Source organism: Marmota flaviventris, chromosome 9 (genome assembly GCF_047511675.1).
Source record: "Marmota flaviventris isolate mMarFla1 chromosome 9, mMarFla1.hap1, whole genome shotgun sequence".
In the NCBI taxonomy this organism is placed as follows: domain Eukaryota; kingdom Metazoa; phylum Chordata; class Mammalia; order Rodentia; family Sciuridae; genus Marmota; species Marmota flaviventris.
The window spans coordinates 61178535-61203704 of NC_092506.1; the positions used below are offsets into that span (position 1 = coordinate 61178535).

Here is a 25170-nt window from a genome sequence, read left to right on the forward strand (position 1 = left end):
CCCTTCATTTCTCCCCACTGGGGCCTTGGCTCCCCATTTTCCTGCATATGGTGCCCTCTTTTCTCTCCTGTCCTTCCAGGTCCAGCCCTGATCTGGTCCTCTGGGAAACCCCCAGCCCGGCTCTCTGACTCATTGCCACCTCCTCCCTCCCCTGCTTGCCTTGGCAGAGCAAGCCAGGGGTTGGGCTGCAGGATCCCAGAGCAGATGTGGGCACTGAGGCCCAGAGTCCTCTGCCAGTGAAGGAGGGAGTTGGCAGGGAGGCATTGCAGGCTCTGGGGCTCATGCCCTGCCCTGAACGTGGACCCTCTTGGTCCCCTGCATGACCCCTCTCCAGCTTTGGTTTTCTTTTCTGGACCCTTGGCCCCAAGGGGTTCTCTCTATTCGGTCACCAGGGTAAATCCCACCCAGTCTCATCTCCCCTCTGCCTCCATTTTTCAGATGAGGGACCGAAGCCCCAGAGGTGGGAGGTAATGGCCTAAGAGACTGTGGGAAGCTAGTCACAGTCCTCAGTTACTGCATCAGTGCACAGGGTCCTAGGCAGAGGGGCTCCAGGGACGGAGGCAGGCTCCTCATACACCCTACCCCACCCTGCTAGTACAGGCAGGCAGGCTGGCATCCAAAGTTATTTGCCTTTGGAGGGCCCAAGAGCCATAGAACAAACATCCGGATTCTCTGGAATTTCTCCTACTCTCCCGCCTTGCATCCTGAGAGCCTGGGAGCCAGAGCAATTACACATGTGTGCATACACACGTGCTCACACGCACACGTGCATACAACCCAGGCCGGACAGACAAAAGCCTGGGAACTTTAGTGGGATTGTTGTGTCTGAGTCTGTGCAGATTTCTTAGAGTCCCAGAGTCCTGAAAGGATGATGCTCTTCCGCCTGTCCTCAGACCCTATATATGCAATTGAAAATGAATTTTATCTTGGAAATGAAAATAGCTTTCTGTGTGGCTTTTTTGAGAGCAAGATTCTGGGCATACTCATCAAGGCTGACCTTTTCTCTCACTTTGTAGGGAGTTCTTGCTTGGCTGGTGATCTAAGCATATGTGGTCCATAATGGTGTGTCCCTATGGGCCACCATGTGACCACAGCAGAATATGACCCTTGGGTTACTAGGAAAACATCTGTGTGAAAGCATATGGGTTGTGCTTCTGTGGAAGACAGTTTAAGAGTGTGAATGTGTGAGTATCCTATGTCCACGTCCATACCTGGTCATCTGCACATGGCTTTCACTGCCTATGTCCCTGCGGGTGTGAATCAGGTCATTGACATCGATGTGAGCCTGGTGCACGCCGTGAGCTTTGTTTCTCTTGGGGTCTTGTCTATGAATGAGTGTGTGGCTGAGAGTGTTGGTATCTGGGTGATATAATTCTCCTCCCTAGGCACCCTGTCACCTCCTCTATCACCTTCCTCAGATCTGCCATCTCCCTGGCCCACCACACACCATACACATTGGACAAGTCTTTCAATTTCCTGGGTTCAGTTTCCTCATCTGTAAAATTTAGGTTAAACTGGAGCCATCCAAGTACCACCTAAGATAGCTACTTGCAGGGGCCAAGGCCACCTTGTGCTAGTTAGAAAAAAGGGACCCAGCACTCTGAGAAAAGGCATCCCTGAGGGGCAAGCCTCCATGAGGGGAGTGGGCTCAATGTCAGCATCACTCCATCTCTGTTGGCACCCCTGTGTGAGGTACAGGCTGCATTAGGAAGCAATGGCCTTGTAAGTGATGAAGAAATGGCAGCTCCCTTTCTTCCTGCTCCCACCTCCACCTGTAGAGGCTCTCTGACTCTGGAACTGAGTGGACACATCCTAGATGGGACTCTGAGGACACCCATCCCTCTTAACTTCCCCTGGGGCTCTGTCCCCCCCTCACCCTTCTCCCCCAGGGCCCAGGAGGCCCTACAGAAGCCCTGAGAGGGGGTGAACTGGAGCTGAGATGCAGAGACCCTGAGGTGACTGGGTGACCTGAGACTCACAGCCCAACCCTCGTTGTCCAAATGGGAAACAGAGGCCTAGAGAGGAGCAGGGTCGCCCTCCCCAGGGACTCTGGTTTCAAGGCCTCTGTGGCTGCCATCTGAAAGACCAGGCGTCTGAACTCTGTTGGCTCCTGAATGGAGCCTGAAAGGTGGCTGTAGGGGTCCAGGGACAGGCACTTGGAGAGACCCATGCTCTCAGCTGTTGGCATGGCCCTCCTACCTCTTCCCCCTCCCCACCAGGGCCAGATCTTCTACTGGTGTGATTAACCAAATTATGGGGCTTTTTCTTGAGCAAATTGCATAGGCCTAATTGAATGAGGCTGCAGGAACCTGGGCTGGAGGCTAACGAAGGAGAAGAGGGTGCAGGAGTGAGTGGGTGGGGGGATTACTGACATGGAGCGAGGGATAGAACAGGGCATCTTGTGCAGTCCTGTTGACAGTCCCATTTGATGCTCGAGGAAATTGAGGCTCCAAAGATAAAATGCCACAGTCAGAGCCCAGGCAGGGTTGCCCCACACCCTGGGTCCTGCCCATCAGCACCTACCACATCCCATCAAGGTTCCCACCGGCCCCTGGAAACCTTCCTGGGTGTCCAGAGAAGGGAGAGGGCTTCGTGCCAGCTCACACTGTTTCTGTCCATGGTGGACGTTTGTTGTCCAAACTCCCTCTGACGCTCAGCAGCTGAGACTGGGACTGATCACCCTCAGATTGCATGTGCTCTGTCAGCCCCTCTCATTGACACATAGTGTCTTGCTCTGTTTCATACTATTCACCCCAAGGTGACACACAGGGATGTGATCACTGTCACCTTCACAGAGCACGTCCCACATGCTTGGTGATACACAATCATTCCACAGGGCCCCACATCAAGTGTCAGAGGGCCACACAGAGTGATTCATCACTATCACCCTAATTCAGAGTGTCCCACATTCTCAGTATCCTACATCAGAATCCCAAGGCCACACTGTCACCCACAGCATCAGATGCAGGTACCATGCTGGCTCTGCATCACACTATCGCATTTCAGCATCATCCAGGACCTCCTAGTCTCAAAAGAAAAAAAAAAATCCACCTTTTATGAAATGACATCATTTCATAATGATGCTTTAAAATGTTTCAGCAAAGCAACTTACAGAATGAGAAAAAATATTTTCAAACCATTTATCCCTTTATCTATTAAGAAGATAATAGCCAGCAAATATGAAGAACTCCTAACAACTCGGTGACAAAAAAGCAAACACTCTCATTTAAAATATGGACAAAGGAGTTGAATAAACATTTCTCCAAAGCAGATATACAAATAGCCAACAAACATGTAAAAGGATGTTCAACATCAATGATCCTGAGGGAAATGCGAATCAAAACTACAGGGAGAGGGGCTGGGGTTGTGGCTCTGTGGTAGAGCGCTTGCCTAGCATGTGTGAGGCACTGGGTTCGAACCCAAGCACCACATAAAAACTAAATAAACAAAATAAAGGTATTGTGTCCATCTACAACTAAAAATATTTTTAAAAAAAAACACAGTGAGGGACCATCTCACACGCACTAGGATGGCTACCATCAAGAGACCCAGAAAATAACAAGAATTGGCAAAGACATGGAGAAACTGTAACACCTGTCTACTGCTGGTGGGGATGTAAAATGGTGCAGATGCCCTGCAAAACAGTATGGCCCTTTCTCAAAAAAAAAAAATCCACCATAGAATTATCATATGATTTTAGCAACTCTGCTTATAGGTATATACCTAAAGCAGGGTCTTAAAGAGATCTTTGTTGGCTCATGTTCATAGCTGTCTGATTCACAAAAGAAAAACCATGGAAGCAACCAGAGTGTCCATTGATGGACACACAAGTGGATAAGCAAAATGTGGTCCATACATACAATGGAATAGTCTTTGGCCATAAAAAGGAGGAGAATCCTGACACATGCTACAATACAGATGAACTTATGGTAAGTGAACATAAATGTCAGTCACAGAAAGACAAATGCTCCGTAATCCCAATTACATGAGGTACCTGGAGAGGTCAAATTCCTAGAGATAGAGAGTAACTGGTGGTGTCCAGGGCAGGGTCAATATTGTTCAATAGCTGCAGGTTCTGTTTGGGACATGAAAACAGTTCTGGAGACTGGTGGCGGAACAATGTGAGTGCACTAACACCAGTGTGCACCCTTAGAAAAGGTTGTTGAAATAGTGCATTTTATGTTACATATATTTTACCATAATTAACATTTTTAAAAGAAACTTAAGCAAAGAAAAATGAAAAAAAAAGTGAGGAAGAAATAAAATAAATATGACCAAATCTTGACAATTGTTGATTTGGGGTGATAGGAATATGGCAGTTTATTGTATTATTCTCTCCAATATTGTGTGTGTTTAAAATATTCCACAGTTTAAAAAATCTTAATCTCCTTGGACCCCACCCCTTTTCCAGATATGCCCACCCCTTCTCTGCATCACTCAGAGACCAGTGTCTCCAAAGGCTGGCTGGGGATGGAGAGGGGCTGGGGTTGTGGCTCTGTGGTAGAGCCACTCATTGTCCCTCCCAGGCCAGTCTGACTTCTGGCCCCGCCTGTCACTGAAGTAGGTCTTACCAGCCTGGCACACCCTCATGGCCAAGGAGGGACAGTGTCCCATCCCCTACCTCAGTTGAGGGCCTAGCAGCATCTATACCCCAACTCCCCCCCACCCCCGCCTTCACCCTCTCTCCCTCCTTGGCCTCCAACTTCACATTCCTGGTCTCCTCCACCTCCCTGGTGGCTCTCTGTCCTCACCACCTCTCTGCACTCTGGGGTGTGTGGGAAGGACTCAGTCCTCAGTCCCCACCTCTTCTGTCACAATGCTCTCTCCCTAGATCATCCCAGCCAGATCCACAGATTAACACTACCCACCCCTATGGACTCCTAAATATACGGCCAGCCTGGCCCCTGCTGCCCACTGGACAGCTTCATCTGCATGTTTGACTTAACACGTCCAAAGCAGGCCTATCCATTTCTGCCTCCTTCCCCCCTGTCCCCACTAACCCCCTGATCATCCCCGTCTTTGCTCCTCTCCATATTCCGTCACCTGGTTTTTCAAATCAAAAACCTGGGAATTGTCCGTCCTCAGTTTGTCGTTCTTGTTCACCTTCTTGGTCATCAGCAAGTCTGGTCATTTCTACCTGACAAACATCTATAAAGCTTGGCCATTTCTGAGGAGACTCTAAAGGACCTGATGGCCTCCCCACTGTTCCCTGACTTGTCCCCCCATACTCATCAGCCAGAGCCGCAGTTCAACACCATCTCTCAGACCACGCTGCTTCTCCGCCTGAACCTATCAGTGTCTTCCCACAACACTGTCACACATGGCATTGCGTGTTACACTTCACATGGTCACAACCCTCACACATGCAGTGTCAGGTTTGGGGCCATGTGCATCACACACTCATTTTCACTCAGTTGTCACACCATGTTTGCACACCCAGTCCCACTGTCTCATATCCTTGGGTGGCGCTCAATCTCACCATTCAGTGTCAGACACTCCAGCCCCACACTGAAGCCACATCTGGTTCTGCACATGGCATTTGATTCTCATGATGTCACACCCTTCATGCATCCATCATCACCCCCAGTGACACACACTTGGTGGCACACCCACTGTCTCCCACATTTGCCATCACAGAGTGCCACACACCCAGGTCACATATTCACTGACTAACCCATCTTCACACAGCATCCCAGGTCATGGTCACATACTTGATATCACATGTCACAAGCTCAGTGTCACACACTCAATAGAATACCCACTGTCCCACAATCAGTGTCTCAGTGTCACCCTCAGCGTCACCCTGGGTCCCTCCGCCCCTGCTGGGCATGGTCACAGAGCTGCTGCCCTGTGTCAAGCCTGTTTCCTGTTGTTGTGCTCCGAGTCCTCAGCTCCTGCTTGTTCCTTCAAGGATTTCCTGTTGTCAGGGCCCATTCAGGCCTGGCCTCGTCTGGGATACACAGTCCAAAGCCCAGGAGAGGGCCAGCAGGAACCCCAGCCGCCTCTGCCTCAGGACCGATCCTGGTGGGACTAAAGGGATTTTCCATCATCCCCCATTTGACCCACCAAGTGCCCAGGCTCATGCTGGTCACAGTGAGATGGGCAGAGGAGGGGGACCTGTGGGCCTTGCCCTAGTCTCAGAATGCCCAGGCCTGCGCTTGCCAAGAGGGAAGCTGAGAGAAGCTGCCTACCCTGCCCCAACAACTTTGAACAAGACCAGCAGGGATGCAGCCTGAAGCTGAAGTCTGAGGAGGGGAAGGTGGGAGGTGGATGGAGGACAAAGGGGTAGAGAGTGAGAGCCGGGAGTCACCCCAGAGGAAGCCCTTGACAGCTGAGGAAGAGGAGGAAAGTCATCCCAGGTGGGAGCACCAGACGGGAGCAAAGTCTTGGAGAAAGGGTACCTGGAGGAGACAGGGCTAGGCAGAGGAACATGAGAGAGTGGGAGGTCGTTTGTGGGGTTTGGAGAAAACAGGTTTCCTTCCCCAGCCAGCAGCAGTCAGAGGCAGCCTCCCCTGCAGGGTCCTCAGGGAATGTCCCTCCCTGGCCTTGCTGGTGGCCCCACAGATAGCCTCCAGGGCTGCCAAGGCTCCTCAGCTGCCAAGGGCCCTCACCTCCTGCCCTAGTCGGCCCGCAGGAAGGACAGGAGGAGGCCAGTGCACACGCTCCCCACACGGCCTGAGATAAATATTTCCCGGGAAACGGAACTTGTTCTCTCTGTGTTTACAGCCAAGGGCCAGGCAGGACAGTGGGGGAGGGGCCCACTAGAGGAACCTCATCTCTGGGCCACAGCTCTGGTCTGGTACTGCCTCAGACCTGCTGTGCACCTCTGAGTGGGTCCTTGCCTCCCTCTGAGTTCTGCTGCAGGCTCTAGAGAGGCCTCTGTCCCTGGGCCTAGCCCTGCCCACAGCCTGGCTCAGATTGTGTTTGCTCTCATGTAAGTCCCCGAGCTTACTGCCTCCCCCTTGAGACTAGGCGGATGGCAAGACCCCATGACACCATCTCTCCTTGTCCTCAGTCAGTCAGGGGTGTAGACAGATGGATAGGCAGACAGACAGACAGGCTGGAGTGGCAGCTGAGACTACCCTGCCCCCCAGCCGCACGTCCCTGCACACCCTGGGCCTGTGCAGCCTGACAGGTGGGCCCAGACAGATGGCAGGACCTCAGGGCTCCCAAGGATGCCAGATGCTATGGCCAACTTGTTGGCGGCAGCTCCCTTGAGGCCACAGAGCATCATCAAGGCCACTTGCTACTGATGTGCGGAATCCAGGAGAGGCAGGCACAGCTGGCAGCCAGGAGCATTCACTCAAGAATTTTAAACTATGGCCTGAAAAGTGCCACCTGCAGTGGCCCTTCCTGACTTACACAGTGCTCTCTGCCTGGGAGCCTATGCCCCACTGACACGCAGAGCCTTCTCCCATGGAGACCACAGCAGCATCCTGCTCACCCACCCATGCACAGGTCGAGAAGCCTTTCTCCACTTCACCTACTGCTACCCCACCACCCAGGCCCACTCATTGGTGGCCTCAGTCTCACTCCTGACCCAAAGGCCAAGCCTTCCTCAGGCTACAACTCAGGCAGAGGTTTTGGGAGCTCCTTTCTTTTTTTATTAATATTTATTTTTTTAGTTTTAGGTGGACACAATATCTTTATATTTATGTGGTGCTGAGGATCAGTGCCTCATGCATACCAGGCGAGAGCTCTACCACTGAGCCACAACCCCAGCCCCGGGAGCTCCTTTCTCAGCACTGTGCCTTCCTCCTGTAGGCACCTCTGGGGCCAAGTCTTTGTTCTAGATTTTTCTCTCTGTTCCCAGTCCGGTGCTGGTCCTTGCTGCCCCTAGCTGGTCCTGTCCGAAGCTGACCACATTGACCTCTCTGATTGCCCAGGAAATCTTTTTCTTCTTCTTCTTCTTCTTTTTTTTTTTTTTTTTTTTTTTTTTTTTTTTTTTTGTGGTGCTGGGGATTGAACCAGGGCCTTGTGCATGCAAGGCAAGCACTCTACCAACTGAGCTATATCCCCAGCCCCTGCCCAGGCAATCTTGGGCCTCACTGATCCATGGCTTTGACCCTCTCCCTCCTTCACAGTCCTAAGGCTACCTCCTCCACAAAGTTTCCAAGACTGCCCCAACCCGACAACTGAGCCCCCTTCTTCAAACTATTCCAACCCTACTCACAGCCATTCTCATTCATTCAAGAGGTCTTTATTGAGCACTTACTGTATACTAGGCCTGTGTCAGACCCCATGTGAGATAAAGGAGACTGAGGTGTTTATAATCAAATGGGAAAGAATATATAACCCCCATAACCACGTGGGGTAACAAGTTACCTGAGGTAACCCCAGGGAAACTTGGGAGTTGTGAGGTTCAGAACACGGTGCAAACGGACTCAGCCTGATGTGGAAGGAGCCGTCTGAGAGGACCTCACAGTGGAGGTAACATCTAATCTGGCCCTTGAAAATCGTGAGTGGAGAACAAGGAAAGGTTGCTCAGGACAGAGGAGTCAGAAGAACTGGCATGTGCTGGGGAGTGAGCATGGCCCTGTGGCCAAAGCACTGGCTGTCTGGGGGCAAGGAGTGGACATGAGGGGCCCAGCAGGTGGAGAGAACAATGCCAAGGGATGTGGTTGTTACTTATCCTAAGAGCAGCAATAGAAAAGCAGTGCTGCTCCCTGCATTTGGGACTTTGTCCTTGTCCACTACCCAACCCTCATCCCAGGGCTCCCAAGACCCGTCTGGGCCTGAGATCCAGTACAGAAAGGACATCCATGCAATGCTCCCGGCTCACCAACTTGAACTGTCTCAGCCCAAACCTCCAGAGACAGCAACGATGCAGAGGATTCTCCCTCAGGATCCCAGGCTTAGCTGGAAGGGCCCCTCCTCCAAGTCAGCCAGCTGGCCAGGAGCCAGAGAGCCATCCCAAGAGGACGTGCTGAACCCAAACCCACTGGGTGAGGATGGGTGCCAGTATCTCTGCTCCTCTGGCTGCCACCCAGCAAATGCCAGGAGAATGTGCCATGCCCGTTGAACATCCACTAGCCTCAGCCCAGCCCCACAGCATGCCTTGTCTCCCGGGGTTGCAGCCCAGTCCTGGCTCCAAGGATCTTACCCTGATGGGGAGCAAGGGGAGGGCAGCTCTCTCAGAGGACCTGCTGTAGATCACACTGGGCCAGACAGTCACACTCACTTATTATAACTTCTCCCAGCAGCTCTGTGTACAAGGCCCAGTAACAGTGATCTGCCCAGTAACAACAGAGGATCTCATCCCTGTTTGCAGGTGAGAAGGCTAATGCTTGGGCTGGCCAAGTGCTGATCCACCCACTTGGGAAGTGGGGAAACTGGGACTTGAACCCACACTTACCAAACTCATGGTCTGTCCACTCTATGAGGCCATCTATCTCTCTAGCCTCCATGTGACAGGAGGGTCCTCAGCATGCTCCCCCTACCCTCTCTTTTCCCTCCAGCTGTTCTATAATCTGAGCAATACTCTCAGGTCCCCACTCTCTCCAGGCCTGTCCTTTCTGTGCTGGGGAATCCACAAGGGCATCCTGCCTCTTTTCCAGCAGGGCTGAGCATGAGCCTGGGCACTCAGGGTGGGGGTGCTGACAGACCCAGAAACAAAGCAGGCCCTGCCAGGAGGCCAGGCAGCACTGACCATCTGTGGGACGGCTATGGAATTGGGGGCAGGACAAAGCCAAGAGCTGATGTGCTCTTGGCCTAGGATTCAGAGGCAGGAGGCAATAGGAATAAAGGAGAATCAGAGAGAGAATACAGGGATGGGAGCAAATGGGCTGATCCAGGGAGGCCTCTTGGAGACCATGAGGTTGGTGAAGTAGGGAGGAGTCAGAACTCGCTAGAGCAGGCCAGTAGCAGCAGCAGAAGGTCCCTGCACAGAGGCACAGGCAAGGAGACTGGAGCCAGGCTCCTTCCCATGGGACCCAGCCCTCATCGCCCAGGAGGGTCTCAGCTTCTCCAAATCCCCCTCCCCTAGTGGCTTCCTGGGTAGATGACAAATCCAGCCTTCCCTGGCAGTTGGCCGAGGCTGCTGAGACTCTGCCGGCTCCCAGGAACACCATCTGTCCCAGCTCTGGGGGGAGCTCCCGCCCCATGGGGAATGCCATAGCAATAAATAAATTAATAATGACTCTCCAGGCCCTCCCCCGTCTCCCTTCACCAGCTCCCAGCTGCAGGGCTCAGGCCCACAGGGAGGGACATTCTTAGCCCTGGCCCCATGCGACAGCAGGGAACCCCTGCTGAACCCCTCCAGCTCCAGACACTGTGCTGCATCTCCCTCCCACCTTACCTGAGGGCAGGGAGTGGGTGGGCATCTCCCCTCTCTCAGCAATTTTCTGACTCATTCAGGACATCCCCTGGGTCTCAGTTTCCCCAAACTAAAAGAGAAACAATAGCAGTCCCTACCTCCTAGGGGTGTGGTGAGATTAGACAAGAGTATCTAATGCACCCAGATCAGAGGAGGCTGACACATAGGCCACAGCTTCCTTCTCCTCTGAGCTGGCCCTGGGGCATGTGAGCTGACTCTGGACTCATTCTCTCTCGCCCGGCATTCAGGCGCGCGCGCACACACACACACGCACACACGCACACACACATTTTTGTTCTTCATTGAACATGAAAGTTTTCTTTAAGGTACCCTAAAGTCATGGTCAGGGGCTGGAGCAGCCGCTTCTCCTATCAGTGGAAATACACTGACCAAGCCCTGTAGCAGGCACCCACGGAGACAGTGGGGACTCAGGAATGAAAAAGGCACAGTGCCCAGGTTCAAGAAGCTCACAGTGCAGAGAAGATAAGCACACACACACACATGGAGTCATGTAATGGAGAAAACAGGGTGCTAGTGGCACACATAGTGAGCAACAGACAGCAGAATACCCTAGCATCCGACTGCCAGGCAGGAGAGCTCAGAGGAGGGAGCGTGAGCCAGCTGGGTCTGGAGGTGATGGAGGGGCAGGGAGGATGTCCCAGAGGAGGGAGGCTAGAGCGGAGCCCAGACAGATTTAGTAGGCCAAGGAAGGGAAGGGACAAGCAGCAGTGGTTTGGGGGAGGCAGGAGTCCTTTAGGGGGACTGTGGCCAAACTGGGGCTTCTGAGGGGTCCTGGTGGGAGCACTGAGAATCTGTGAGCAGGAGAATGACAAGTAAGGTTTTTGTATTAGAAGGATCCTCTGGCACCCACATAAAGATGGAGTAATTGAAAGCAGGCCACCTGTGAGTCCAGGGGAGCTGATGGGACAGGACCCAGCAGCAGGAGGAATGGAGAGGAGCTCAGGACATGCTCAGGGCAGAGAAGCCACAGCGAGGGAGGGACGTGAAATGATTCCCAGGTTAGTTGAGGGAAGGAGGATTCCTCAGAGACGGGGAACCCCAGGCTGAGTATATAGAAAGTGGGGGGAGATAGTCTTGGTGTGAGGTAGAGGGGCTGGGGCTGGGACTGGGATGTGGCTCCAGCCTCCCAGTCCTCCCAGGGGCAGGGGCAGTTCTCAGACTGCCCTCTAGCCTGCGCCCCCAACCCCCCAAGCCCACCCCTTCCTCCCTCCACTGAGCTCTCACCTCCAGTCGGTCGTCTCTACTCCCTGGGGGCTCTGGCTCCTGTGCAAGGGGGTCCTGGCTGGCTGCAGAGACAAGAAGGCCAGGGGCTGAGGCCTGCCAGGCCATTTCCCCTTCTCCCCAGCCTGCCCTCCCAGCAAGCCCACAGGTAGCCTCCTCCGCTCTCTCTGGCTCTCCTGTACTCTCTTCTTCTTGACTCTGAGAATAGAGCCATGATTTTTCTTTCTGCCTAGCACTCCCAAGGAGTGGAAATGACCACATCCTAACCCCTCCTGAGTCCCCTCCACATCTCTCCAGGGAACTCCCCCAGCCCTCTCTGAGCCTTAGCTTCTCTATCTATGAAACAGGATCTATGTCCTCCTTGCACGGTCTCTGAGGTTCCACAGTGGGTTGGACATTTGGTTCACAGGCAATCAAGGGGCTTTCAGCCCAGAGGTGCTGCAAACCCCAAATGAATGCGATTTCAAGTGGCATCCGCCACCCCTAGTGCCTGGCACGGAGTCCTCTGGGCTCCTATTAAGAGCCCCACCCCCTGTCCCACCCGCATCACTTCCATAGCTCCTTGAAGGCTGGCAGTGGAGATGCTGCCACAGGCCTTGGCAGACACACGGGACCCACTTTCTCTTTCTCTGAAGCCCACCACCCAAGCAGCTTCCAGAAACTCTTAAGTTTCTCTGACAGTCACTGCCCAGGGGCTGTGTGCAGGCTCCTGCCCCTCCCTGCCCCCACCAGCAAGCGTGCCCAGCATCGGACAGGCGGCGGGATATTCTGAGCCTGGCTTCATTCCCGTCAGCTGCTGGCCGCCATGCCAGCCTGGCGCGGGTGCAGGGGCTGATTTGATTTGGCAGCTTGGGAAGCGTGTGGTGGGGACAGGGAGGGGGGAGGGGGATGAGACACCCATCCCCGTTAGGAAATAAACAGCCTCAGGCACTCAGTGAGCTGGGGGGAGGGCACAGTCTGGCCTGGGGAAGGGGTTTCTGAGTTCCCTGCCTCGTGTCCCCCTCTTCTCCACCAGGCCCTGAACACCTGTCCATGGCTGCTGGAATCTATGGCTCTCCTTGAGTGGCTGTAGGGGTGGAAGTAGCTGCACCTGGTGTGTGGATGCATGTGCATTGGCTGTGGCAGGGTATCTGGCTGTCTCACATATCCCTGAGTCCTAGGGGGACAGCTAAGCAGGGTCACTGTGTGGCTATGGGGGAGCTAATGGTCGAGGAGTGGCCATCTTCCAGGGTGACTGTGGCCATGTGGCTGGACCTCTGCAGGGGACTGACTGCAGCCCAGGGCTTGACGAGGTCTCTCATGTGCCTGACGACCACAGGGCCTGGTAGTCATTGGCTCTGGCCCATTCCTTCCCTCTGTGCGATGACCCCGCTAACCCAGCTGTATCCAGTGGAGGAAATGACGAGGGCCCAGATAACCAGCTGACCCCAAGGGCGTCCCTTTTGTCCACAAAGCGTGAGCCTTTTCTTCCCAATGGTCTACCCACTGCGCTGCCCTGGACAGCCCTCCCCTCCCTGGAGAGGAGGCAGGGCAGGTTGCAGTTGATCCACGGCCTCCCCCGCAGGCTTCCTGCTGCTCCCAGCACAGGCAGTGCCCAGGGGCCAGCTGCAGGCCCTGCCTGCCATCCTCACCTGACTTCTTGTGGAGAAAGTGGAGAGCAGGAGAGGCATCAGCCTGGCATTCGTGCCCCACCCAGCCTCAGTGCTGGCCACTCTCCTACTTCCCTCCAGGGCAGCCAGAGAAGCCCAGCTCACGCCCTGCCTCCAAATGCCCCAGGACTCTTCAGCGGGTGCTCTGGGGACCCGGGCTCCAAAGTGTCCAGTTAGGGAACTGCTATGAGAGTATCAGGGCTTCTGATTTCCAAACCTCTGCGCTGTGGGCTCAGATCAGAACCCCAGTGCAAAGGGACCCCCAACCCCAGATACCAGGCAGGGAGATCGGAGGAGGGTGGAGCCTCCTTTGGGAAAGACTCAATGTCTCATCTGTCACCGCCTCCCCATTGTCCCACCATCCTCTAGGGACTTCAGGGCTCTCCCCACCCAGTCACAGGAAGCTGAGCCCCTCCTGGAGACACTGAAGGAGGGGCCCCAGGACCGAAGGGGAGGATCAGCCCTGCCCTCAGGAGAAGGAACCAAGGCTCTTAGAGCTCAGCTGTCACAAAGGAGATAGTGGGATGGAGACGGTCTGTGGGAGTCCTGGGGGGCTTCCTAGAGAAGGCATGTGGGGCCTCACAGGAAGAAGAGGATGCTGGGTTCCAGGGTGTGGCCTCCTAACTGCAATTGGGTTTTCATCTGGGATTTGTATATACTTTGCCATGTGTCTGTGTGTCTGTGTGCATGGGTGCCATCGTAGTCATGGAGGCCTGTGCTCTGATCCCAGTCCCAAGGCCAGGAGCTGCCCAAGGTAGAGGTCAGCCAGGCAGCAGGAACCATAGAGAAGGAGGAGTCTGGGTAAAAAAAGAGAAAGGAAGAGCAACTTGGGGCTGTGGGGGAGGGCTGGGGAGAGAATCCCACTGCACCTTGGGAGGTATCTGCATGCTCAGCACCCCCACTGGTCCTGGCACTGTCAGTCTTCAAAACCTGGACACCTGATACTATGGGCAGGGTGCATGTGTGACCCAGAAGTGGAAGGAGCACAGAATTGAGCTCTGCCACAACCTACTGTGACTTGGGACAGGACCTTCCCCTCTCTGAGCTAGTTTCCTTATCTGAAGAAAAGCTGGGACTTGGTGATCTCCTCAGGCCCTTCCAAGTCCAACCATCTTTCAAGAAAGACTTAAACTCCCAGAGAGCCAGAGATGAAGACTTACAGGGATTGGGAGGGAGCCCGGGGCAGGCGGAGATGAAAGGGAGGATGGGACAGCAGGAGAAAGAGGGTAGCAGAGTGGGGAGAGGAGAGCCCCGGGAGGCATGCTGTGGGTATGGCAGCTGGAAACCCTATCCTGACACCAAGTCAGGAGATGAGAGACAATGGAGCCTTGTAGATGACAGGGAGCAGCTGTCCCCACCCCACCTGCTTTCTAGCCAGTGGCAGGAGAAACATGAAGGGGTGACAAGACAGAGACTCCACCCTGCAAACCTGGGTCTCCTCCGCTCCTGCTCCTCAGGTGTCCCGGGGGAAAGGGGGAGGCTGGGAGTAACAAGGAGAACCCTACAAATCAGGAAGCCCCCCTCCACCTTTTTTGGACTGCACAGTGTGCCCTAGGGAAGCCTTCAGATGTGTGCCATCGGCTTCTAGAAGGCCGAAATTCTCCCCTCCCCAGTTCCCACCTGGGTCCTGAGGAACAGGAAGTGGCAGTTAGATACTGGACAACTGGGCTAGCCCTGGGCTAGGCTAAGCTGGGCAGTGGGCCTATGACACAAATAGGGACCCACCAGCTCTTCCAGACCCTCTGATCCTCAGGGCGAGAGCACAGTCTTCCCTCTTCCGCCTATATGCAGGCAACTGGCAGCTGCCCTATCTAAGCCCTTGGTGCTAGGGCCCTGACGCGCAGGGGTTCGTGTGTCTCCACGCCTGTGTCCAGGAAGTGCTCATGTCCTGTTTTCCCCTCAGGCCCAGCTGCTGTAGAAGGGGGGTGAGCCAGCCTCTCCTTCCTCTACTGTCCACATTTCTGCCCAGAGACTTTGGGGGCTGGGAAGAAAGGTGCTCCTTTCTGCCATAGGCTGAAATCGTTGGGGAATGGAGGCAGGGGGATGACAGGAATGACTCCAACCCTGTAAGCTTAGGGCATGGCAGATCTCCCGCATGCACACGCACCAGTTCTGTTGTAATGGGAGAGAGCTTTTATGACCAGGTTGAAAGGGTCTCCAGTATCCTCTAATGCCAGCATGCCACCCTCCCCTCCCTCACTGGGGTGGGCCGAGGGGCACCACCATCTCAAGATATCCGTCTCCATTGCTTCTTATTATGTATTTAATAACTGAACATTGACATTAACAAGGCAGGTGGCTGCAGCTCTTCCCAGCAGCCCCATTTAGAATCATTGAATCATCAAATCATCAAATCCTAGAATCCTGGATGCACAGAATGTCCGCATCTTTAGCTCCCAGAGTCTCAGCATCTTAAAGTCACAAAATGTTGGAATCACACAACCACACACCCACCCATCCCTGGCTGGGAGCTGAGAGTCACTGCAGGCTAGCATCCTCCCAGAGACAGCCCCAAACCCACAAGCCCAGATTCTCAAATCATACACCCTATCTAGAGCCAGAGCTCAGGCGGCCCTTGGAGCTACTAACCCCCAACTTCCTCCTTTTACATTTGAGAAAATGTAGCACAAAAAGTGTTCTTGTGCAAGATCACCAGAGAGCGAGAAGCCAAGCAGTGCCCAACTCTGAAATTGCAAGATGGGCCCTCAGCGTGCTGGGCTGGGGAGGTGATCCAGAAATTTGCAACTTGCAAATTTTGAAATTCCAGCATTTGTGTGAGTGATGCTGCTTCTCACTCCCTCACTTCCCCTTTCAGCCTCGCTCACTTCCCCTTGCTCTTGCTTCAGACTCCCCACCTGATTCATCCTGCCCCCGCCCCAGGGCACCCATATAGAGATAACCATGGATGGGGGAGCACAGGACCAATTCTCTCAGGGTAAGGAACAAGAAAAGCAAAATGCCTGTCCCTTGAAGCCACTAGCAGGGGGGAGAGGGCAGGGTCCTCAGAGGAGGGGCCCTGAAGGCTCCTCTGCCTAGAGCTGAACACCAAGGCTCTGGCCCAAGGGGTGCCACAGCAGAGGCAGCAACTTCAAGGGAGCCAGATCCAAAGTCCAGGGAAGCAGCTGAGGCTCACGATTTACATTAGGAGGGATCATGTGTTTGGCATTTTCATAAATTTACATTTCTACTCATTTTTGGAATATCCTTATACATTTTTGGATTTGAATTGTATTATTACATTTCACAGATTGTTTTAATTTTTGAGTTCTGAACACTCTTTACCTAGGGCAGATCCAGGTTCCCCAGGAGCACAGGTAAGGGCACAGAAGCTCTGAGCAGGGTCCAGAGCCAACTTAGCCTCAAAGCTTATGACCTCCTGGGAGGCCTTCAGGACACCTTTAAGCCCTTGGAGGGACAGGCCCTGGCTTCCCTCCCACACCTCTCAGAGGCTGCCCAGAGCCCACGCAGATCTGAGGCACAGGCACTCTGTTCCCTGACCTTCCACCTCTGCAACAGCTCCCACCTGTCTCTTAGCATTCAGTCCCCTCCCTTCCCCTCCACCCCTCAGCTCCTTCCCTGACCAGGCCTCACCACCCCTTGCCTAGGCCACACCAGCCTCACCTCAGCCTCTAACCCATAGTCCAGGGAGCTCCTCACACACAGGCCTGATGGGCAGCTCCCTTCTTTCAACCCCTCCCCCAATGTCATTTCCCTCTGGGGGGAAACATCTTGCATCTTTAGCATGGGTTATAAGTCCTGCACAATTTGGTCCATGCCAGCCTCACCAGCCTCACTAGCCCTTGCCTCTTGATGCTTCACACATTCCCCTCCCCACCCTGCCCCGCCTTAGCAGTCCAAGACCCAGCTCCACCCCAGAACCGTAGAACCAAGGAACACATGCTTTCCTCGGTTTGTCTGCCACCAGCAAGCCATCACAGTAATAATCTCCTTTTCTCTTTGTCTAGAAATTTCTCCTGACTCATCCCTTAGCTCCCAGTTTAGATTTGTCTCCTCTCTCAGAAGCACCCCAACTTACTCTTCCCTTCCTGCTCTGGGCTGAATTAGAGGCCTAGGCTATGTCCCACTATGGCCCCTGAGTTTATCTCCATCATTGTCCTCACTACACGTGCTACCAGCATCAGCCTTCATCCCTGCTCACACCCCAACTCATCCATGGCACCCAGTCTGAGCTACCTGCCTGGGCTCATGACTCAGGCTTGGGGGAAGGTATAGAGGACTTTAAGGCCCGTATCTTGCTCATATTTACCCACTGTCCCTGTTGGACGCGTACTAGATGCTCACTAATATCCACCTATGAAGGACTGGTGGTACACTGTGTGCAGCTTGGACCAGCGGGGCAGGGGTGCTTAGATGAGGTGAGATTCCTGAGCTGGGCTGGAGTCTTCCTAGAGGAGGCACTGGGGACATCTTCCATGGGTCAGTCCTAAGGCAGCGACTGGGGATAGGCCAGCCTTACAGCCACCAAAGCAAGCTGAGTGAGAATAGAGTCTGCAATGAGGGCAATTCAGTGCCCCAGGGGCCTATACTAGCAGCACCTGGAGGACTGGCCACGTGTTCAGGGAAGGTTTCCTGGATGAGGTGCTGCTTCTGATTCCTTTGGGGCAGGAAAGCAGATAATGAGTCAGGTTGGAGAAAGTGGAGAGTGACAGGGATGTGGAAAAGAAAGTTCTGCCTTTTCTTGTCCTTAACCCCTGGGAGACCAAGGTCAGGGAGGTGGCAGATTGATGGGCAGGAGCAGCAAAGGAGGGCCGAGGAGGAATGGAGATAGTATCAGGGCCGACACCAGGGTCAGAGCGGGTATGGATGTCGGGCTGGCAGGGAGCAGCTCCCCAGCTGTGGCTGGGAAGCGTTTCCTGTCTCTTTGCCAGGGGGGTCATTAATAATAATTTACCCGCCACAGGCAGCACTGAGGCCAGCCAGAGAGCAGCATGGTGCTGGGGCCAGAGCCCAGCCAGGCAGCCAGAAGAGTTGGATAATGGTAGCAGCCCTGCCACCTCTCTGTGAGCCCTGGTCCAGTCACCTGACCTCTCTTGGTCTCTGGGAATGCTGGTAAAAAGAGGGTCTTATGAGGATGCTGCCTTAAGTCTGTGCCTCAGTTTCCCTAAGTGGCAGCTGGAGAATTGCCAATTATACAGAGGACTATGGACATCTGGTAACAGAAAGGAGCTCCTGGACCTTGCCAAGCCCAGCTCAGAACACAGGGATCAAAGACAGGAGACCCAGACCCAGCCTCTGAAAAGCTCTTGTTCTGGCAGGAGTCAGACTGCAATGGGGTGCAAACTTAGGGCCCCAATAGAATTGGGTACAGTTTAGGCTAGAAACATCAGAAGGGAGGAGCCAGCTGCCCAAGGCCTGAAGGGTGGCAGTGTGGCTGCAAACAGAAGCTGGGAGCTCCATGAGGCCAACTTGGTCAACCCTATGACCCCAGCACTGAGAACTGTGCCTGCCCGGCCTAGAGCATGGCTGCATAAATGCTTTTAGGCATCTGTCAAAGGAGACATCTGTGAGGGAGTTGAAAGTTGGAAAGAAATGCCTAAAAGATAATGGTGATGATGATGATGATGATGATGATGATGATAACAACCATGATGACAATGATTCTGGTCAAAGACAATGCGATGGGACAAGGTAACTTGAAAGCTTGAGAAGGCTGGAGGCCCAGGATTAGCCACTCAGAGCCATGCAGCATTTCTGGGCTTCAAGATTCCTCCTTTTGCCGGTTGGATCAGAATCTTCTTCAGCCCCAGGCTGCATTTCTCTGCCCACCCCAACACCCCTTCAAGGCCCAGCATAAGCCCATTCCCTTCAGACAAACTTCTTGAAGGTAATGCTAAATCCCTGGCCCCCAGCGCTTCTCCTGACTGACTGCAATTGTCTTTGTGCCTCCAACCTTAAGGAGTCCTAGACCTTGATGCCTTCAAATACCTGTTGGGAGGCCACCCAGAAGGTTTCCCATGGCCTCGCTGGAGGTCTAACCTGGATCCTCTACTGACCAGGATCTCCCCCGTCAGACTCAGGGTCCCCAAAGGTGTGATCAGGACTCAAGTCTTTCTTTTCAGATATGGGTATCTATGAGGACAGGAACTACTTCTCTTCCATTAGACATTAGGCGGGGGGGAGGGGGGCAATAAAAGGAGAAAGAGAGAGTGAAGTCTTCCTGTTTGTATTCTAGTCCAGTGACCCTCCTTGGGGGTCACAGCCACACAGAGAAGGGAAGAGGGTAGGGGAGCATAGAGAAGGAGTGCTGGGAGATATAAGCCAGAAAGGGTATTGGGCCACAGAACACTAAGTGTGGTTTGCAGACTTGCGGGACTCCAAGCCCAGCCCAGTCTGCTTGGGCACCAAGAGGCGCTACCAGAGACACCCTAGCCTCACCATCTGTACTGGCCCCTCCCTTCTCTGTAGCACGGGGCTGAGGTAGTAGTAAACACAGTGACCTTGCTGACACGTGCATCCTCTTCCCGCCCCCCTCCAAGCCCTGGCCCCAACATAAGTCAGGCTAAGAGGAAAAGAACAAAGGTTCCCGGACTGCGACATCGCCTGCCGCCTGCCTGTCCAGCGCCTGCTCAGCAGGAAACCCAAGACAAAGGCTTTGGTCAAAGTGAGGAGGATAAAGGGCAAAGGGTAGGGGCAGCCTGGGGGAGGCACGGGGCATGGGAGGGCATCTCTAGGGACCTTATGGGAGGGAGGGAGGGAGGGAGAGACAGGATGGCAGCCAAGCCCCCCCTGTAAAGACACGTCACTCCACAAACATTTATGAGGCACCTACTGTATTCTATACACACACCCCAAATATAACATGCCTCGTTCCTCATACTACACACTTTCCTTACCCCCTGCAGCATATTCTACAGCCCTACACACACACACACACACACACACACACACACCCCTAGTCACTGGACACACCTCACATCTCACTACACACAAACAGCTCACAGGGAGAAAAGATCACAGATTCCACACCTCACGCTGAAAAGTCACACAGCTCACACACCCACACCGCATGCCACACTCACACTCCATCTCCCACCAGGCACCTCACACACCTCACACTCACCTCCCAACCATAGACACATCATCCAATTAAATTCAACACACACACCACCCAGACATGAGGCACATGCAGACACACCCTGCATAGATAATGTGAACACTTAATGTCACACATTTGTGGGCACACAAAGCCCCTCAGCACAGATAATCCTGCCTGCCCACTGCCTCCTCCTACCACCCTCCTACCCCATTCTTGGTCCACCACCCTCTTGGCTCTAGCTGCAGCCTTGCCTGTCCAGAGATGCACAAACAGCCACCACTGACACACAAACACCAACACACAGGTCCTTATGTGTTCCCCAAGCAAACCCAGATTGTACCACAGTGACTCTAAACCATCAGGTAGACACTGACACACGTGGACACATACAACCCACCCCTACCACCTCTCTGACAAAACATCCAGGAAAACCCATCAGGTCCCCACCAAGGGACAGGCAATAGCCAATAACAATACACACAATAGCCAATAACATACACAACCACACATGCAATCCCTATGCAAGCTGCCCCACAACTCCACCCCACAATGACAGACACATAACAGACACACACCCAGCTCCCACTCCACACCCACAACACTGCCTCTCTAGCCATACACAGCTTACAACGCCAAAGACCCACAATCCCACACTCACCATAATCCCACTCATGATGACATGATCATACAGAGTACAACACACGAGTACACACCAGGCACACTAACACATGCAACCAGCCCATGCCACACACAAACACATACACCCCAGACTCGCCCAGATGACTGTCTCTCCCATCCCCAAATCCCCAGCTGCCTCGGTCAAGACCAGCACAGCAGGGATGAGGGGGTTATAAGTTACCAATGCCAGTGCTGCCACGTGATCTCCACCCTCTTTAGATCTCTGGGCACCACCCGAGGGCAGCACACTCCATGTTTAGGTCCTTCTACCAGAGCCCACGTAGTGCCAGTCCTGAGAACATGGGGAGGGGTGCAGGTCCTGGGACAGCAGCCCTGTCCTCTGAACCTGTCCTCCCTTTATCCCAAAGCAGAGGCACACTTAAGGGGGAAGAATAACGAGAGAGAGAGAGAGAGAGAGAGAGAGAGAGAGAGAGAGAGAGAGAGAGAGAGAGAGAGAAGAGAGTTCCTAGAACAGAGACCTAGAGAAATTGGAGAGACAAATAGACCCAAAAAGGTGGGCACACAGGAGAGAAGCAGAGAGGCAGAGAGAGTAAGCCCAAGAGTTAGAGGGAAACCCAAGGAGAAACCAAGAGAATAAAGTAGGACCACCACACCCAGAGAGAAACAAGAGAAGGGGGATACCAGCAGGAAAAGACGAGGGGGTTTTCTATACAAGAGAGAGGGAAGGAATGTGGAGGAAGAGTTCCACAGGGGAGACAAGCCCAGAGGGAAGGTGGTTTGGACCCTGAGGTGGAGTTTGGGTTGAGGACTAAAGTCTAGATGTTTGAGTGGGAATCTGGGGGTTCAGTTGAGGCTGTGGAGTGGAGGTTCAGGTCTTGGGGTGAGGCACCAACTGAGATCTGGCCACAGGGCAGATAGGGGTTCAGGTGGTCTGTGTGTGCCAGCAGTCTGGTATACCCAGTGGAGGCTTCTGGGTTTGGGAAGGGGTCCTCCACTACTCTGGGGGTAGGTGTTGCAGGCTTGAGTAGAGTGGTGTGAACTGGGGTCCCACTGTGGATCAGGAGTTTGGCGCTTGGGGTGGAGTACTGGATCCAAATAGGATTCGGAGTCTAGGGTGGCATTTAGACTGAAAGGTGGGGGTTCAAGGGCTCCTTCTGGATATGGGCTGCTGTCCTAGCACAGAAGTGGGGATCAGAACTAGGGGAGGGGTCCTCTCCCCAGGAGGGTTCAGGGGACTCAGGGGAGAGGGGACCGTGGAACTGGCGACTACACACTCGGTAGAGGACCCGGCCCTGGCCAGGCGCTCTCCGGACACCCGGTTCTCGCTGTTCCCAGAATGGGGGGGCCCCCCTACCTGCAGGTTGTCGGCGCATAGCTGCGGCGGCGGCGGCGGCGGCTCGTCCGGCTTGAGGAAGACCTGCTGGCCCCGCCTGAGGAATTGGACAACAGCGATGAGGATGTGGTGCAGCACCAGGACCATGCTCGCAGCAGCCCGCCCGCCCGCCCGCCGGCCCGGCCGCTGCGCTCGGTCAGCGCGTCCGCGACAGCTTCGCCGGGTCCGCGGGAGTGTCCGCCCCGGCCCCGCCCCGGCCCGCCCCCGGCCCGCCCCCAGACCGCCCCAGCCCCGCCCTCCTCCCAGCAACAGGGGACGGTACCTCTCAGCTAGCGGGATCCTCGGACCCCCCAAGACCCCTGCCGCCTCTTCCCTCCCTCATCTCGCCCCTCCCTAGACTCTTCCAGCCTATCGGCTGTTAGGATCCCCTCCTGGAAGCCGGCGCTCAGCCTTCGCTCCCCTCCCTTGCCCCATCACCACTCCTTTCCCTATCTCTCAGGGGTCGCTTCTCAGAGCTTGGTGCCCCGGCCACATCCCCTCCCCTACACTTTGAGTCCTGGGCGGGGCCAGAGCCCCGTGGCCAAGAGAAACGCGGTCCGGGGTGGGAGCGGAGAAGGGAGAAGAAGGAGGGGATCGCGGACACTACAGAGCCCTGGACTTGCTCCTCTCCCTCCGACCCAGAAGGAAGAGGGAAGTCAGGGAGAATTTTAGAGGTCGCTCCAAGACCGACAAGCCCTGAAGCAGTAGCAAATCTGCGAGGGAGACACGTGCGCACAGACACACAGGCGCACCCCTCCTAAGTGCGGGGTGGGGGCACCTAGCCCCCAGGAGTGACAGGCGGGTCTGCATCGGCGTCCGGGAGCCTGGAGAGGGTGCAAGCCTCAGGGCCACGCAGTCCGCAGTTCCGCGGTGAGACCCGCGCGCCGGGAGCGTATTCCTCTGCAGAGCGGCCTCTGTGCTCAGGCGCCTGCGGCAGCCGTGACACTCCTGCGCCCCCTGGTGTTTCATCGCAGTGGCGCAACCCGGCCCCAGTTGCAGTTGGCTTGGCGGAATTGAGAGGAGGTTGGTGGGTTGTAACCCGGGTCAGCTCCCTGTCTGGACCAACACGGTTCCTAGCCTCCACTTTCCGTGAGAGCATTTGAGGCGGTGGGATGTGCCTGAACAGAAGGGTGAGTGTGGGTCTTTTTGCCAGCGACTTGCTGAATGACCTTGGTCAGATCCCCTCCCCACCTTTCTGGGCCTCAGTTTTCCCATATCCTGCTCAGGACTGCCAGGAGGATCAAGTCCGGAATGATGAGAAGGCAGACAGAGCCCCTTGGCAGCTCTCGGCTGTAGTCTGACCTGAATTCTTTCCACTGCACTGCTGTCACCTCTCTCTGTCACTTTCCCCCTCCCGATCCCAGGACGGTGACTCAGGGAGCCCCCAGCCTCCCAGCGGGTCCCCATTCAGATGATTCATCTGGGCCCTTTCCCCCTGGGGAGTGATTTCCTCAAAGTTGAGTCACTGAGCCCAGTCCTGGACACAGTCCAGGCACCTGGTACCAGCTTGGCAGAGTCCTGGCAGTCCCAATAGCTCAGAGGGTGACCCTCCATGACAGCATTGTCCCACCTTTCTGAGGCAGGGATCTAAATATGTTTCTTCCCCTATTGAAGCACTCAGTGGCTGGCTACAACCAGCACAATAAAGCCCAAACCCTCAGCCTGACATGCCAGACTCTCCAGTTCCACCTTGACCCAGCTTTGCTCCCACCTTCTCATCTGTACTTCTTACTCCACACAGATCAGGGACCCCTCATTCTCATCTCCAGACCTTTGCCCATGCCACACAATCCCCAGGCTTTGGGGCATCCTTTTCAGCCTGCCTATCATTCAGGGGCCGTTTGGAGGCATACCTCCTCCAGGATACCTTCCCCATTACTACCTTAGTCATCTCTGTGGCCCTTACTGTGTCTTTCCTGGGAACCATGTCTGGGAACTTGGAGAGAGGTGGAGGACAAGTGACATGGACCAAGTCAAAGTATTTTTACTGTATCTTTAAAATAGGGCAATCTGCCCTACTTAACACTGAAGAGAATATCATACAAGCTAAGATGTGTGAGGGCCTGGTCCCCAAAAGGGCCTTCCTTCCCTTTGGGGGCCTCAGTTTCCTCCTCTGCAAAAGGGGAGGAACAATGTAAGGGCTATGGTGAAGACCAAGTTCTGAGCCCCAATCCCAGTGCACAGTTAGTCTTGTCAAGTCTCAAGCATGTGTCACCAGCTCAGTCCTGGGCTTTCGATAGCCTGGGTAGGATGCCAGCGCCCAGGAGGTATCTGTTATTGGTCACTGGCCACAGCTACTTGTTTCTTAGGAGAGGCCCTATAAATCAAGACCCAACCCTGGCCTGGCACAGCTACCACTCTAAACAGGGCCTCCACATCACTCCATTGTTGAGTTATTCCTTAAATCTTACTTGAGTCTCTCATACTGCAGCTCAATGACTAGACTCCCAGATGCATGCTCTATGTCTCCCTTAACTCAGATTCTTTCTGTGTCTGTTTTTCAGATTCAAAGATCCCTCAGAGGATTTGAGTCCTAACTCTGACATAGACTTGCTGTGTGATTCTAGGCAGGCTGCTGTATCTCTCTGGGTCCCAATTTCCCTATCTGTGACATGTTAGCATACTAGGTTCAATAAACAACCATATTTATTTCTTTTAGAGCTTAGTAGGATGTGGAGTCCTTTTGTAAACATTCTCTCATGAAATCCTTGAAATTCTCCAACCAGCCCCATCCCAGTGGAAAGCAACCAAAGCTCCTCCATATTGCCAGGGGAATGGCCTTGCCGAGCTTTCACAGCTAGGAAGTGACCTCTGTTCCAAGATTAGTACTCCTCTATTCCCCAACAGATCCCTGCCCCCACTCCAGCTCTACATTCTGTGATACTGTGCTGGCTTC

At 54.3% G+C, this 25170-nt stretch overlaps 1 protein-coding gene and 1 long non-coding RNA gene across 3 annotated transcripts in view; one reads left to right on the forward strand and one right to left on the reverse strand.

The window, feature by feature from the left end:
* The window catches only part of Pde2a (phosphodiesterase 2A), a 59155-nt gene extending 36719 nt beyond the window's left edge, over positions 1-22436 (reverse strand). Inside the window, exons 1-2 of one of the 2 annotated variants that reach the window (XM_027942852.2) lie at positions 22257-22363; positions 11561-11622 (exon numbers count right to left, since the gene is read on the reverse strand). In XM_027942852.2, coding sequence (XP_027798653.2) covers positions 11561-11622; positions 22257-22275 — 81 coding nt within the window. In that variant the 5' untranslated portion in view covers positions 22276-22363. Of the gene's footprint in view, positions 1-11560; positions 11623-22256 lie in introns of both variants that reach the window. The other variant, XM_027942850.3, reaches the window with a different exon arrangement.
* Positions 22437-22613: 177 nt separating this feature from the next.
* LOC114098615 (uncharacterized) lies at positions 22614-24939 on the forward strand. The gene is made up of 2 exons (XR_003583753.2): positions 22614-23404; positions 24779-24939. It is a non-coding gene; the product is annotated as an uncharacterized lncRNA (long non-coding RNA).
* The last annotated feature ends 231 nt before the right edge of the window (positions 24940-25170 follow it).